The 15,626-nt window shown below is 43.1% G+C and overlaps 1 protein-coding gene across 4 annotated transcripts in view; it reads left to right on the forward strand.

Annotated features, from left to right (window-relative positions):
• LOC134630741 (probable E3 ubiquitin-protein ligase HERC1) overlaps positions 1–15,626 on the forward strand; it is a 43,763-nt gene that overhangs the window by 4,438 nt on the left and 23,699 nt on the right. For 3 of the 4 annotated variants that reach the window (XM_063478340.1, XM_063478341.1, XM_063478343.1), the window contains exons 3-34: positions 199–294; positions 390–572; positions 951–1,163; positions 1,638–1,736; positions 1,865–1,961; positions 2,065–2,208; positions 2,348–2,475; positions 2,752–2,896; positions 3,001–3,172; positions 3,352–3,486; positions 3,580–3,745; positions 4,542–4,667; positions 5,084–5,305; positions 8,372–8,524; positions 8,716–8,848; positions 9,087–9,290; positions 9,399–9,617; positions 10,680–10,853; positions 11,032–11,149; positions 11,286–11,403; positions 11,618–11,816; positions 11,926–12,226; positions 12,323–12,371; positions 12,464–12,509; positions 12,972–13,225; positions 13,352–13,546; positions 13,684–13,804; positions 13,894–14,134; positions 14,259–14,416; positions 14,522–14,674; positions 15,062–15,159; positions 15,313–15,408. In XM_063478340.1, coding sequence (XP_063334410.1) covers positions 199–294; positions 390–572; positions 951–1,163; positions 1,638–1,736; positions 1,865–1,961; positions 2,065–2,208; positions 2,348–2,475; positions 2,752–2,896; positions 3,001–3,172; positions 3,352–3,486; positions 3,580–3,745; positions 4,542–4,667; positions 5,084–5,305; positions 8,372–8,524; positions 8,716–8,848; positions 9,087–9,290; positions 9,399–9,617; positions 10,680–10,853; positions 11,032–11,149; positions 11,286–11,403; positions 11,618–11,816; positions 11,926–12,226; positions 12,323–12,371; positions 12,464–12,509; positions 12,972–13,225; positions 13,352–13,546; positions 13,684–13,804; positions 13,894–14,134; positions 14,259–14,416; positions 14,522–14,674; positions 15,062–15,159; positions 15,313–15,408 — 4,956 coding nt within the window. The remainder of the gene's footprint in view (positions 1–198; positions 295–389; positions 573–950; positions 1,164–1,637; positions 1,737–1,864; positions 1,962–2,064; positions 2,209–2,347; positions 2,476–2,751; positions 2,897–3,000; positions 3,173–3,351; positions 3,487–3,579; positions 3,746–4,541; positions 4,668–5,083; positions 5,306–8,371; positions 8,525–8,715; positions 8,849–9,086; positions 9,291–9,398; positions 9,618–10,679; positions 10,854–11,031; positions 11,150–11,285; positions 11,404–11,617; positions 11,817–11,925; positions 12,227–12,322; positions 12,372–12,463; positions 12,510–12,971; positions 13,226–13,351; positions 13,547–13,683; positions 13,805–13,893; positions 14,135–14,258; positions 14,417–14,521; positions 14,675–15,061; positions 15,160–15,312; positions 15,409–15,626) is intronic. The other variant, XM_063478342.1, reaches the window with a different exon arrangement.

Genomic DNA, 15,626 nt, shown 5'->3' on the forward strand with positions numbered 1-15,626 from the left:
GCTGTTCTTAAGGAGAGAAATGTTTTTCCTTCTGATACATCAGGTTTTGAAATATTTGGTACCGAAAACAACAGACTGCAAAAACAAGTTCATTTTGTTATAAATCCAAATCTGCATGCAACATTTACACACACTGAATGTCAGATTAAAGTGAAAACGTACTATGCTGAAGGATCAACAACAGCTATTTATTTCCAGGGTTTTCGTGGCGATCCCGTCAATACTCAGGTGCTTAAGAAGGATGCAGATGGACATTGTCGACTCTCCCAGGCAGCTCTCTGCTTATTTGAAGAGGTGAGTGAAATCTTATTGACATGCATATCGACACTATTAAGAATTCATGGCCGTTTACAGTAACTGACCTGAAAGGCTTCTCTCTACGCCAACAGATTTGTAACCTAGCGTCCTACTGCCTGTGCTCGTGTAGCACGGATGCAGCTGGTCCCGGCACTGAGAGCGATACAGTCATGGTGTATGTGTGGGGCAGCAACAGCAGCCATCAGCTGGCAGAGGGGACACTGGAGAAAATCCTGCTGCCAAAACTGACGCAGGGCTTCAGTGATGCCCAAATGGTATGACAAGCCACAAGGGTAGGGCTTAAACTAATTCAATGAAATGATTAATGTTCCTATTATTTATTGAAGTTTTTATACTTGATAATCTCTAATTTTGTGGTGGTATTAATAGATTTTCCACATGCCTCACACTTGAGGTGGGTTTTGTCTTTTTAAAAAATGGTTACAGATGTTAAAAATCCCAACTGTGCTAACAAAACAAAAATTCCAAATAAAACAGGTGAAAATGCTGTCTTTGATATGAGTGCTGTATTGAATGTGTTGTTGTGAGTTTATAAAATTGAAAGCACACCAGAACTACATTAATAAATCATTAGAATTATCTTAGCGTGCCAGTTTACATCTCCTATGCTGTCCACTTTAATCTTCTGTTAGATTGAAGCAGGCCAGTACTGCACCTTCTCTGTGTCTGCGGATGGCTCAGTGAAAGCATGTGGGAAGGGCAGCTATGGCCGTCTGGGCTTGGGGGACTCCAACAACCAGTCTATGCCCAAGAAGCTTGTACTTGAACCACACAGGAACATTAAGAAAGTGTCCTCCTCCAAGGGCTCCGATGGTCACACTTTGGCCATCACTGTCGAGGGAGAGGTGAGAAGTTAGAATGAGTATTAGTAAATATTTTAAAGCTTTGCATGCTGGATTTGTGACACTACAACTGCGATATAATGTGTATACACTCACCGGAGATTTTATTAGGTACATCTTTCTAGTACCAGGTTGGACTTTTGTCTAGAAAGTTGCTTTAACTCTTCATGGCACAGATTCAGCAGGGTGCTAAAACATTTATCAGAAATATTGGTCCATATTACCATGATAGCATCACACATGCATTAATGATCAGTTGAACAGGTATACCTGATAACATTGTTAGAAAGCGATGGAGCTTTCCCGCTTTTCAAAGGCCAGTTTGGTAATATATTAAACTTCACACATTTCACACCCACTCAAACATCCGCATGTGTGGGTGATGATTTATACTTGTTTTTATTCACTGTCTTCCACTACCACTACATTTTAAATAAACCGATTAATACGGTGTAAATTGTCAAATATTTCTTTCAGGTCTTCAGCTGGGGTGATGGAGAATATGGGAAGCTGGGCCATGGCAACAGTGCTACACAAAAGTATCCCAAAATCATACAAGGACCGCTGCTGGGCAAAGTAAGCAGGAAATGGCAGCTTGTAGGGAAAAAAAATGTTGGTAAAATGTTATAAGCCAATTGATTTTAACATAATTATAAATAAATAGTGGTGTTTTTTTGTTGTTGTTGTTGTTGTTTTTTTTACAGGTTGTTGTTTGTGTGTCTGCTGGCTACAGACACAGTGCTGCTGTGACTAATGATGGAGAGCTTTATACATGGGGCGAAGGGGACTTTGGCAGACTTGGTACACAGCTTATTTCTCAAATTGCTCAATCTTGTCTCAGCCACTTCAAAGTGATGTCATTCCTCTGGTAGCATAGCAACAACCTCTGATGTCCTGTGTCCAGGTCAAAGTGACAGCCAAAGTCGGAACATGCCCACACTAGTGAAGGATATCAGTAGTGTCGGGCAGGTGGCCTGTGGCAGCTCCCACACCATCGCTGTGGCTCAGGATGGGCGTACTGTGTGGTCCTTTGGAGGAGGGGATAATGGTGAGTGGATGGTATACTGTTCGATTTTAACACAGTTAGTGTAATTTAAGTACTTTCAAAGCAAGATTTCATGTGTGTGACAGTGCCACAGCAGTATATGTTGTGCCCTATCATGCTCAGATATGACTCATCCTTGCAGGTAAACTGGGTCACGGAGACACCAATCGTGTGTATCGGCCCAAGGTCGTAGAATCCCTGCATGGATTCATCATCAGGAAAGTGTGTGCTGGTAGCCAGTCGTCTCTGGCCCTAACCTCTGCAGGACAGGTGAGATGAAGTGTTTTTGAAAAAACAAATTTTCTAAAACTAATTTGTAGACAAAAAGAATAAAACTATTTGGTGAAGGCTTTTATTTTAAAGGGATATACCAAAGTCTTATTAACAAATGTTGCTTTCATTCTCTATTAGCACTTCTTTAGTATAAAGTTGTAGTTCTGATCATTAATTCATTAGTGTTTACCACATAATTACTACAGACAAATATTCTGTAGATCAATCCGTCAGTAATTCATAGATTTAAAAAAAAACATTTTCTTTCTTTAGGTGTTTGCGTGGGGCTGTGGCTCATGTTTAGGATGCGGCTCCTCTGAAACAACAGCTCTGAGGCCCCGGTTGATAGAAGACCTGAGCATCACCAAGATCATTGATATCTCATGTGGAGACAGCCACTGTTTGGCTCTGTCCCACGGTAAGACATCGTCAGCAGCTCACATTCCCTTAATAGATGATTATTACACTTACAATAAAAGAAATGTGCTCCAGCTGCAACGTACCTGGTTTTCTTTTCATCAGAGAACGAAGTGTATGCATGGGGAAATAACACCATGGGCCAGTGTGGGCAGGGTCACACTTCTACACCTATTTCCAAACCCAAGAAAGTGCTTGGTTTAGAGGGCGTTTCGATCCAGCAAATTACAGCTGGCACTTCTCACAGTCTGGCTTGGACTGCAGTTCCAACTGACAGGTAATCCCTTAGCTAATCATTAAACCAATGTACAGTGTACCTCTGTTGCTCTGTGCTGTCCACCTGTATGACTTTAATACAGTTTGAAGCAGAATGTAAAGAAATTGGTGGAGAACCAACACTTTTAAACAGAACTGTGTTTCATATTAGTTATTAAATATTTGTGCTTCTGTTTTCAGGCAGCTTGTAGCGTGGCACAGGCCCTTTTGTGTGGACTTGGAGGAGAGTACGTTCACTTATTTACGCAACTTCCTGGAAAGCTATTGTGATGGAATTAGTAATGACACCCCACCAGCTCCCTTCGTTTGTAAAAGGTGTGATATTTACATTCAGTTAGCAACACATACTCATCTACCTCAAGGAAATTTCATTCAAACTAAAATTATATGAATTTCTCTGTGCCTCAGGGACCACCATCATTTTATTTTGCTGTGCATGAAGCTGCTGTCCATCCACTTGTCCCTGGCCCACGCTGGAGGCACTGGTGCTATGGTTCTGGGTGCTCAGGGCAGGCCCCTGAGAAACCTACTCTTCAGGCTAATAGACACTGACATGCCAGACTCCATACAACAAGTAAGCGGACTATTTTTTTGTAGTATTCCTACAGTGACATACAGCAGTAGGGTTGTGCTGGTGCTGGTTTATAAACCAAAACATTATGGAGCTCACTAAGAACCCTATTAATCTGTGATTTTCAAGCTTCTTGGTTGAATTTAACCATAAGTCAGTTTCATGAAATATTTTGGCATGGATATTTATTCTGTGCCAGGAGCAGGGGCTGCACTCCAAGACCAGGCTTATATTCGTACCAGTTCCTTTTTCAAGTAATTCAGTTCTTATATATATTTTACTTTATTTTTGTTAACCTGCATTAAAAAAAGAAACACACAGGTACATATTTCCATTCAGTCAAGTACTTTTACTAAACAATTCATTTCAGTTTTATTTCTCTAGCACCAAATCACAGCAACAGTCCCCTCATAGTCCCCTCATAGTGCTTTATATTGTAAGGTAAAGACCTAAAAACATAGAGAGAAAACTCTGTTACCATTATTTTTTTTCTAACTCTTCAAGGGGTATTAAGGACCTTATTATATATTTTGTCTTGTTCTGTGTGTCTGTGTTATATGTGTTATTGCAGGTTTGCAGATGATTGTATATGGCTGTTAAATTGACATCAGTGGTTAGGGCACTATATAAATTCCAGCATACATGTATATCAACTTCATTGGAGAAAAAGTTTTACAAGCTTCCATTCTGTGTAATCAGACATGTGGCCAACCTGTTTATTTATTGAAAGAAGCACTAACTGTTGATCTCATGTATTTTGATGATGATGATGATTGTTACCCTTCCCATCAATCCTCAGGCAGTTTTGAACACGCTGTCTATTGGTGCGGCCCTGCTGTTGCCTCCACTTCGGGAGAGAACGGAGCTGCTCCTCTCACTCCTTCCTCAGGGCCCTCAGAGTTTGAATGTTCTTTCCAAAGGACAGGTATGAAGGTTCTGTTTTAGCAGCGCTGCAGTGACAGGATGTGTATTTTCCACATTTGTGTCTTAGCTCATTAGAAATAGTCTGCATTGAATTTTTAACCACTGTTTATTTTGTGTATTTAAACTGTTTTAAATAAGAATTCATCCTTAACTTCTAGTTTTTCCTGGTTTTAGTAATGACAGTGAACTGGATAGCTAACAAATGGATGGATATTTGGAGCCAGATAACAGTGTCTGCTAAATTGATGTGCTTAGTTGGAGTGTTGCTTGGCAATGTGTTGAAGACTGCTGGAACGCTGTGAAAACAAGTGATAGTGAAATTGTTAAGACTTCTCTGCAGCAATGTTTCTGATAAATTCACATTTAAATTATGAAGAGCTAGACCATCTGTTCTTCTTCACTCTGTGTCTTTTAAAGCGTCTTCAGCTAGACATGGTCCTCAGCAGCCTTCAGGACCAGAGCCACGTAGCCTCTCTTCTAGGTTACAGCAATTTTGGAGAAGTGACAGCCCTGGGGCCTCCAGTGACTCCTTTGTCAGTCCGACAACCCTCTTCATCCAGCTCTGTTGACACCTGTGACCCTCTGCACTTAGCAGAGGTGCTGCTGAGAACCCTGCTGCTTAGCATAGGATTTTACACGGTAGGAAATAGAGGCATTTGTGTGTGTGTGTGTGTGTGTGTGTGTGACTTGTCTGTGAGTTAAATGGGGAGAGATTTCACTTTAGGTTGAATTAGTGCTTTCAGGGTTAATTTAGAACTTTTCTTTCCCATGTCAAATTTTGTTTTCTTTTCTTGTTTTCCTAAATTTTGTATTATTTTTTTTTTAACTCAGTTACGGATGTTTGTACTGAACTGTTGAGGTAAAGGGAGCATAGCTGAAAGCTTTGAATTTACTAGGCCACCTACATCCCAACCCTCACCTATGGTCATGAAATCTGGGTAAAGATCAAAAGAGTAGGATCACAAATACAAGCGTTTGAAATGAGTGCCCTCTGTAAGGTGGCTGGGCTCAGCCATAGAGAGGAAGGTACTGTAAGAAGCATCCACAGAGATCTCGGAGTACTGCCCCTGCTCTTGTATGTCAAAAGGACACAGATGGTTTAAGAATCTTAGGTTTAGGATTAGTCCTGGGTGCCTCCCTTTGGAGGTGTTCCAGGCACACTCAATCAGGAAGAGACCCCTGGGTAGACCCAGATTATGGATGGATGTTTTAATAAATAAAGACTTTAATCAATAGTGTGTCAGTGGGGTTTGATAAGTAGTTTTGTTTACAGTTTTAGCAGCTTTTCTGAATATTGTGCACATTTTTACTGTTCAGTCAGACTGTTCCATCCATCCATTTTCTTCCGCTTTTCCGGGGCTGGGTCGCGGGGGCAGCAGCCCAGACCTCCCTCTCCCCAGCCACCTCCTCCAGCTTATCCGGAGGAAGACCAAGGCGTTCCCAGGCCAGCCGACAGATATAATCTCTCCAGCGTGTCCTGGATCTGCCCCGGGGTCTCCTCCTGGTGGGACATGCCCGGAAAACCTCGCCCAGGAGGCGCCCAGGGGCATCCTTGTCAGATGCCCGAACCACCTCAACTGGCTCCTTTCGATGTGGAGGAGCAGCGGCTCTACTCTGAGCCCCTTCCAAATGGCCAAACTTCTCACCCTATCTCTAAGGGAGAGGCCAGCCACCCTTCGGAGGAAGCCCATTTCCGGCGCTTGTATTCGTGATCTCGTTCTTTCGGTCACTACCCACAGCTCGTGACCATAGGTGAGGGTAGGGGCGTAGATCGACCGGTAAATTGAGAGCTTCGCTTTTATACTCAGCTCTCTCTTCACCAATCCGTCTGTCGATCTCCCTTCTCCCATCACTTGTGAACAAGACCCCGAGATACTTAAACTCCTCCACTTGGGGCAGGGTCTCGTCCCTGACTCGGAGTGGGCACTCCACCCTTTTCCGGCTGAGGACCATGGCCTCAGATTTGGAGGTGCTGATTCTCATTCCTACCGCTTCACACTCGGCTGCAAACCGTTCCAAGGTGAGCTGGAGGCCATCACCTGATGAAGCCAACAGGACCACATCATCTGCAAGAAGCAGAGATGAGATCCTGAGACCACCGAAGTGAAAGCCTTCCGCCACTTGGCTACGCCTAGAAATTCTGTCCATAAAAATTATGAACAGAATCGGTGACAAAGGGCAGCCCTGGCGGAACCCATCACCCACCAGGAACAAGTCCGACTTATTGCCGGCTATGCGGACCAAGCTCTTGCAACGGTCGTATAAGGACTGAATGGCCCGTAGCAATGGGCCAGTCACCCCATACTCCCGTACTCTGATCTCCATGCAACATTGCAGAGACATGTCAACCAAGACAGCCCTACAACATCCAGAGCCTTCAGGAACTCGGGGCGGACCTCATCCACCCCAGGGGCTCTGCCACCAAGGAGTTGTTTAACTGCCTCAGTGACCTCGCCCCCAGAGATTGGCGGGTCATCCCCTTCGTCCCCAGACTCCAGTGGGATTGAGGAGATCCTTACACCGCCTGACAATTTTTTCAGTCGAAGTCAGCAGCACTCCACCCGCACTATACACAGTGCAGGTAGAACACCGCTTTTCCCTCCTGAGTCGCCTGACGGTTTGTCAGAATCTCTTCGAGGCAGTCCAAAAGTTTTTTTCCTTGGCCTCTCCGAACTCCTCCCACACCCGAGTTTTTGCTTTCGCCACCGCCCGCGCCGCATTCCGCTTGGCCTGTCGGTACCTATCAGCTGCCTCCAGAGTCCCACTGGCTAACCAAGCCCAGTAGGACTCTTTCTTCAGCTTGGTGGCTCCCCTCACCTCTGGTGTCCCTCCTCACCTCTGGCGTCCACCATTTGGTTCGGGGATTACCACCACGACAGGCACCAACTACCTTGCAGCCGCAGCTCAGTGCAGCGGCTTCGGCAATGGAGGTGCTGAACATGGTCCATTCGGACTCAATGTCTCCAGTCTCCCTTGGAATACTGTTGAAGCTCTGCCGGAGGTGTGCGTTGAAGGTCTCGCGGACCGGGGCCTCTGCTAGACATTCCCAGCACACCCTCACTGTATGTTTTGGCGCGCCAGGTCTGTCCAGCGTCCTCCCTCGCCACCTGATCCAACTCACCACCAGGTGGTGATCAGTTGACAGCTCAGCCCCTCTCTTTACCCGAGTGTCCAGAACATATGGCCTCAGGTCTGGTGATACGATTACAAAATTGATCAAGTCTCCCAGTAGGACAACAGAGTCCTCAGGGGGAGCACCCTCCAGTGCCCCACCCAGGGACTCCAAGAAGGCTAGGTACTCTGAACTGCCACTCGGCAGATACACACCCCAGCCCGACGCCTCTCACCAGGGGCAACTCCAGACTGAGACAGAGTCCAGCCCCTCTCCAGGAGACTGGTTCCAGAGCCCAGGCCATGCGTTGAGGTGAGCCCGACTATATCTAGCCGGTACCTCTCAACCTCACGCACTAGCTCAGGCTCCTTCCCCACCAGAGAGGTGACATTCCATGTTCCAATTGCCAGTCTTGGTAGCCGGGAATCGGTCCGCCAGGACCTCCGCTCCTGGCCGCCGCCCGACTCACATATATATTTTTCTATGTTTACATTTAATTTCAAATCATCTATTTTTGTATTTAGCTATCTCACACACTGATCCTTTGTTCCTGTTCTTCCTAATGCTTTCTGTTGGTCTTTATCTTCATACAGGAGCAGCAATTTGGGGAACTGGAAAAAAACAGCGACAAGCAGCTTGTTGGCGATAGTCAGGGACAAATGGATCCTCCCTCTCACTTTCACCAGCTGCTTTCTGGACTTCACAAACACCTGCTTGCTCATTGCTACATCAGTTCCAGCCCCGAGGTAAACAAGGAACTCTGCCAAATGTGAAGGAAAATGAGTGGTACCTCATCAGAAATGAGCACTTCAATAGAAAGCGAATGACACATTTCTAAATGTTTCAGGGTACAATGTGCTGGCATACCAAACCTAGTATTTTACCCAGTGTTCTTAGTATTGCAGTTGCATTTAAGTTTGCAATTTTGGCTCTGTAGGATGACAGCAGTGTAGCACTGCTTCGTGAGCATCTTTACCTGCTGCTTCCCTGTGCTACTGAGACCCTCAGGAGATCAACCAAATTGTTAAAGGAGATTGCCCCAGACAAACAAATCATCAAAAAGCTGCAAGGTAAGAAAAATGGTTTTGGTGTTTGGCAAGTGTGCGCTATTTTCACCTAGATACACCACTTAAAAAGGGATTTTCTGCTGCTCTTTTATTTACAAAAAACACAAAGTCACTTCCCTTCTAATCATTTATATATCTGAAAAGTAATTTTTAATCTCTACTTGGCTGCTATATTTATTGTTTATGTTTATCATCACTTCAGTTAGTTTAATCCCTTTACTCCTCTCACCTCTTGTCCCAGTGGTGTTATACAATTCAGTGTCTGGCAGCCTGCTGTGCCAAGTAATGTACTCCTTGCTCCTGCTGCCCCTGGGCACAGTTCAACCTTTGCTGAGCCATCTACTGGGCTTGCTGGAGCAGCTCAATGACTTCAACAGGTTGCTGCCAGAGACTGTCTTGCTGGAGGAACAAGAACTAGGAGTGAAAGATCAGAAAACCTGCTCAGGTAAGCTCAATGCCCCTTAGATTTATGCTGGACATTTATTTCTTTAGCATTGTTTGGTCTAGTGTAATAATGCAGCAATCTAACAATCTCAAGTGATCTCTTTTATAGATAAAAGTGAAGAAAACACAAGCATTGGGCCGCAGGAGGAGGAGGAGTGCAGATGGGCCTGGCTGTTGGACCTGGAAAGGTCTGTAGCGCTGGCAGTTGGCCGCTGCCTCGGTGGTATGCTGCAAGGCTCGCCGCTGTCCCTCCAGGAGAAGGCGTCAGAGGTCTGGCTATCAAATGTCCTCTTCAGGAATGGCCTGGAGATGGACTTTGAACAGCTGGGTAGGAAAACATGCTGTTGGCTCTTCAGGTTTTCACATGTGCAAATGCTTCGTAAATCCTTAATGCAAGATTTATTTTGCACCATATTACCATGATCGGTTTGGTAATAATAAAAGCCTTCATTTAGCTGTGCCAAATGGCATTAGTTATTTTTAATAGCTCCAGACCAAGAGGATATTACAGTCACGGCAATTGTTTCAGTTTTAAGCTACGTTCACACTGCAGGTCTTAATGCTCAATTCCGATTTTTTGATCAAATCCGATTTTTTTGTCTGCTTGTTCACACTACAAATAAAATGCGACAGCAAACGCGCTCTAGTGTGAACCCTCAAAGCGTCCCGCATGCGCAAAAGAAGACGTCACACAAAACGCGCTCTGTTTAGACCCAGAGCATACAATATTGTTTGACTGATGGCCCTTAATATAAAGACTTCGGACTTTACGTTTCCCAATTTTTGCTTTAAGTTATTTTGTTATTTACATAATAATGTAAATAACCTAATAATTATCCTTATTGCTGTTTTAGAGAGGAGCGGTGCTTCAGAGGATAGTTGCAGATTTCTGTCAGAATCTGCAGATTATACAGTACAAATAAAACATCGACACTGGATGGCCAGGAAGCATTCGCGATGTCTTCTCGGGCGCTGATAATTGGCGTCTGTCTTGTGTCAGTGACGTAAAAGACGGATTTAATGCGACATGACCGTTCAAACAGCAGTCTCTTTCTAAAACATCAGATATGTATCGGATTCAGTACCACATACGAAAGTGACCCAGATCGGATTTGAAAATATCGGATTTGTGCCGTTCACACTGTCATACCATGATCGGATATGGGTCGCATAGGGTCAAAAAAATCGGATTTGATGCGCTTTTGCCTGCAGTGTGAGCGTAGCCTTAGTCACGATAAAAATATATACATTTAAGATACTGTGCCACACAGAAGCCTGACCTTTTTAAAAGAAAGGTATCATTATCGTTATTCTTAAAGAACAAAGAAAATAGTCTGAGTTAATCCTGAGCAGTTTTCATTAACATTCTACATGTTGCTTTAATCTGTAGACTCAAGCATGACGTGGCTGACCGAGGTAGTGCTGCTGGGCAGTACTGATGCCAGACTCACTGAGCTGAGCTTGACTGAAGAAACCCGGACTTTACTGGAACTGGCACTGGGCTCATCCAGAGGACTTGCAGGTGGCATATGGCAGAAGATGGAGGATTATGCTCACGGCAAAGGTACTTGTGCTTGTTTATGTGTATAATTTTGAAAGTGTATATTGTTAATAATACAGCTTATATTGAACTAACTTCATATTTTGAGAATCTTGTATGGATGTTTTTAAATTTTGGTTAAAATGTGGAAAGTTTTTCTTTGTGTCTTTTTAAAATTGATCTGTATTGATTGCTTTGATAGCAGAATGGGAGAATGGAGGCTCTTCAGGTGATTGTTTGCTGCAAATTGTGTGCCGCTGCTGTCTGGCTGCTCTCCTGAAACACACGGGCCTGCAGAGTGAGGCCTGTTGGCAGGACAGGTCAGTTTACTGAAGCAGTCAAAGATCTATTGGACAACACTGAAGGGGTTTCTAGTATGTCAAACTTTTTCTTTCTGCCTCAGTGTATATTATTGTATAACCTGTTCCACTGTGTTTATCTACTCTGCTGAGACAGCCATGAGCCCTGTGAGATGCTGTTTGATGTCTATGAAACCGTTTATAAAATCAGAAGTGCTCTGTTGACCCTCAAAAGCAGTTCAAGGATGACACAAGTAGAAGCATCTACCAAACAGGTACCATTACAGTATAATTAAATATATGTAATCCTGATTTCATTTAACAAATTTGCAAACAGTTTATCTAAAATGTCTGTTTTTGTAAATACTGCTGCATGTTTGTGATTGGCTTCATTTCTGTCCATTAATTGATTTTTAACTTATAGTAATCTGATCATTTTTATCAGGTAAAATTACAGATATGTATTTAAAGCATTTACTTAAACTGCAGATCTCTCAGTCTCCTCAAAGTCCTGATGTGGAAAGGCAAGAGCCATGTACCTCAGTGGAGCAGGTGGGGAAGGATAATGAGCAGCAATCAGTAGGACACTGTAGCCGGGAGGTGCAGGTGCCCCCGTCACCCGCAGCAAACCACAACCAGGAAGAGGTTGCAGACGATGACAGATTTGGCAGTCGTGTTTACCTGTCAGGTTAGAAATGCAAACTGTATTAGTTCTTATTCTAGTAAACAGCACAGCCACACACACAGAAAGAAATATGACACATCTTATTTTCACACATCTTTCGATGTCCCTGCAGAAGTCCTAGAATCATTCATGGCCACCCGGGAAGCCATGCAAGTGCAGCAGAATGTGACAGTCTACGAGTCATTCGGCACTTCCACCCTTCAGAGCAGCGTGGAGAGCCCCGTCAGCCCTGAGGGAGAGCCTGATTCCAAGCAGCAGTGGGAGAAGAATGGGGAATCTGAGGAAAGCTTGTCTTTCCCTGCTGCCTGCCATCTGGTGGTGTCCCGATGCCTCTTCCTTCTGCTGGGGGTCAGGCCTGCTTGGGTGGAACCCAGCGAAAGGGAGAACGTTCAGGCTGTGAACACTGGAGGGAGGTAAAGACTGTGGTATGCAGTGTGTGTTTGTTTTAGTGTATTTGTGTTCTGTGTTAGCAGTTTTTGCACTAACTGTCCACAACATCTAACTTTCAGGAAATTGTCGGCAGAATCCCTTACAGTCACTGTCAGTGGAAGAAAACAGGTCAATATTGTAAAAATGTCAAAATCTTCTAACAGAATTTGGCTTTACAGCTCGTCATCAGTATTAATATACTGCTCTTATGTCTCATTTAGTCTGATCAGTCCAAAAACACCTCTGGATCTGCAAGGAATAAAATGGGTAGGTGGAAAGTTCAGATCATCTACTGTATAGTCTGATTATGTTATAACCTACATTTTCAGGCAGTTCTTTTGTACGCTGTCGTTAAGAGATGGTATAGACACTGATTGTTCTACTAAAAACACAAACCCAGACAGCTGAAGTCTGGGTTTGTCAGGTAAATTATTGTCAGGTAACCCTCTTTTGCACAAAATGGGACTTGGGGATTTGTATTTCAACATTTTCTTTAAAAATAACATAAGAATTTGTAGCAGGCAGAATAAATAAAGACTGATCACATTAGGCAAAACCTTTTGATCAATATGACAGCCTGACTGTTTTAACTGTTCTGCATAATCTAATAATATTGAATAATTTAATAGCTTGTTGCCTGTCAAGTCAAGATAATATCCAGAGAAAGATGTTAAGAGAATGAATGAGATGTTTTATAGTCTTTCATACAAGACCCTCTCTTTGCTCTAGGTTTACCTCTGTGTTCTTTGGGGATAATGAAAGATGCTTGGGATCGCCTGCGACAGTGCATCAGCCCGTCCAGCACCATGTCCCACTACAGCAACAACACTTTGCCTATTCTTAACCAGGTGTTTCATTTTGTCTGTGGAAGCCTGGCCCATTTATCGCCCTCCTCAATGGTGTTTTCCCCTGGTCAGAGTTGTAGTCCAGCAGATCCAAAGTCTATTACTTTTGCCATTATTCAGCAACAACAGCGGGCTGAGGTAATTCAAATTTTTCTTTTTTATGACAAATTATTAATTAATTCTGTTTGTTGTGGGCCCAAAATGGTGTTCTGTAAGGAACTTGAAAGTCTCTTATGATCTACAAACTCTGTCTGTTTTGATCAGATGCGGTTGGAGGCCTTGTGTCAGATGTCAGCCTTTCTGTCTAAGATGGAAGAAAAGAGCTGTGAATCCACAGCATCCAACCAGTTTCCTGCTTTGTTGCAGTCTGTGCAGCTGCAGTTCCTGTCTGGATGCTTTGCCTTAGGAACACAAATCATTGGCTCCCACTCTGCTAATTATGAGACTCAGCACTACATGGTACATCTTATAGTTATATGGAAAGACGTTTAGAAGTAATGAATATGCTTTCTAATCTGGATGGAGAAGAGAAAGACACTGAAAATTGTAGCCATGCTTCATTTTGCTGTCTTTTTTCCCCTCTTTTCTCAATGCAGTGTGGCACACATTCAGCTTCTTTGGATACACAGAGAGAGTTACAGTCTGCAGCCCACACCTTCTACCAGCAGGTGGTGCGTGTTCTTAAACAGAGAGTCCTGTTTGAAAGAAAACATCCAGGTAGGTTTTTTCTTACACAGTGTTGCAGTGTTTAGGTTTTAATATATATTTGATATTTATATTTAACATATTGTCTCTGTCACACTCAGGTTCTTGCCAGCACCTTCTTCTTGCCACAATGTTTGCACTGAATTTCTGTTACCAGCCTGTGGATCTGGTGCTAGTCATCAAATGTGGCATCCTGGAAATTCTTTCCACGCTGACCAACAACAGCTGTGTGCTAATCAACCAGGGCTGGTTTGCAGCTACAGCGTCTGGATCTGTGCTATTAGGTGGAGCTGTGAGGCTCGCTTGTGCCCGCCTGCTTCAGATATTGACTGTAGCTGCAAGGTGAGAATGAAGAGGTTATCAAAACATAAATAAATAAATAAACCAAGTATATATAAATTACTAATTCTTTTATTTTCTTTACCCTTGTCTAAAATTTTCATAAAAATTTAACCTGTACTTATAGCTCGTGTGAGGATTTGCTGCCTATCGATGTATCCCAGGCCCTTATGGAGGTGATGTGTGAGCAGCTCCAGAACATCTTGTACAATTTCCACCAGCAACAGATAGCAGAGATGGGAACAGCCGAGAAAACCGATGTGGACTCCTACACAAATCTAGTCGGTGGGGCAAATTTAGAAATAATAAAGGGCGGATATGGCATTTGTAAAACCATTACATCAAGTCACCCCTCTGAGCATGTTCTTCCTTCTCTTTATGTTGTTTTAGGAGCAGAAAACAGCAAAGTAGTTGAATCCCAGCTTGCGGATTTCTTGGTGTTTCTGAGGCGTGTACTGTCATTAAGAGTAATGAAAAGACTTTCTACATTTATAAGATGGATCGATCCACTCATGGCCATTATTTCACACAAGTGCTCTTTAGGTAAGGCAAATTAAAAAAAAAAAAAAAAATCTGTGTTAACCTCCTAAGACCCGAACTCTTCCACAGCATGAATTTTTAATTTCTCTTTGATATTGGGGCCCGATGAATGTAAAAACAAAGAATTACCAGATTTTTATTTTTTTTTTTTTTTACCTTATTTTTGTTTTTAAGAAAAATAAGAGCCACATATGAGGATATTCGTTTCAAATTTTGATAGAACAGTAGCAGTATAATGTCCTCGGGCCCTTGTAGAGCAAAATTGAGTATTTTGGTCTAAATAACCCAAAATGTGATGTCCACATATGTGGACGCCAGGTCCTAGGAGGTTAATACTGTTAAGACTGCACTTTGCTTTTAAAATTAATATCACAAAACTCTGCTCTTCAGGATCTCCACGCTTCCAGAACCTCCGCACTAAGCTTCTGACCTTCCACGTTTTAGAACGACTGTTACCTGCTTGTTCTGAGCCCGTTCACATTGAACAGGTATGATGTAAACATGTAAATATAGTAAATGCAACAATTGAACAAAATAGGTCAAGAATATTTGAGTGTTCTGAACAGTACCAAGTTGGCATGACATGTTAAAGGTGATGAATGCAGGATTACCCACTTGTATTTTTCCCTGTTTTCTTGTAGATTGTTAAACAACTCTTTCAGCTCTTGTCTGTTTATATGTGGGAGGAGCCTCTAAGTCAGAGCAACCATGAAGAAATGCCTGAAAAAGACAAAGGGGTAAGACATTATGAACACCATGTACTGCATTACATATTAATAAAGCTGCAGCTTCTTATCGGCTCATCTTAAGCATGTGCACTTCTCTGTATGTCTCACTTACGTTTTATTATTTGTGTTTTTACTGTGATCTGAAGTGATAGGAATCATTTTTTGTTTTTTTAACTGTGCTTTCCCTGCACTGTAGACTGATAACCTTTTGAGAGAAACGGTTACAC

The sequence above is a fragment of the Pelmatolapia mariae genome, linkage group LG7, assembly GCF_036321145.2.
Source record: "Pelmatolapia mariae isolate MD_Pm_ZW linkage group LG7, Pm_UMD_F_2, whole genome shotgun sequence".
NCBI lineage: Eukaryota > Metazoa > Chordata > Actinopteri > Cichliformes > Cichlidae > Pelmatolapia > Pelmatolapia mariae.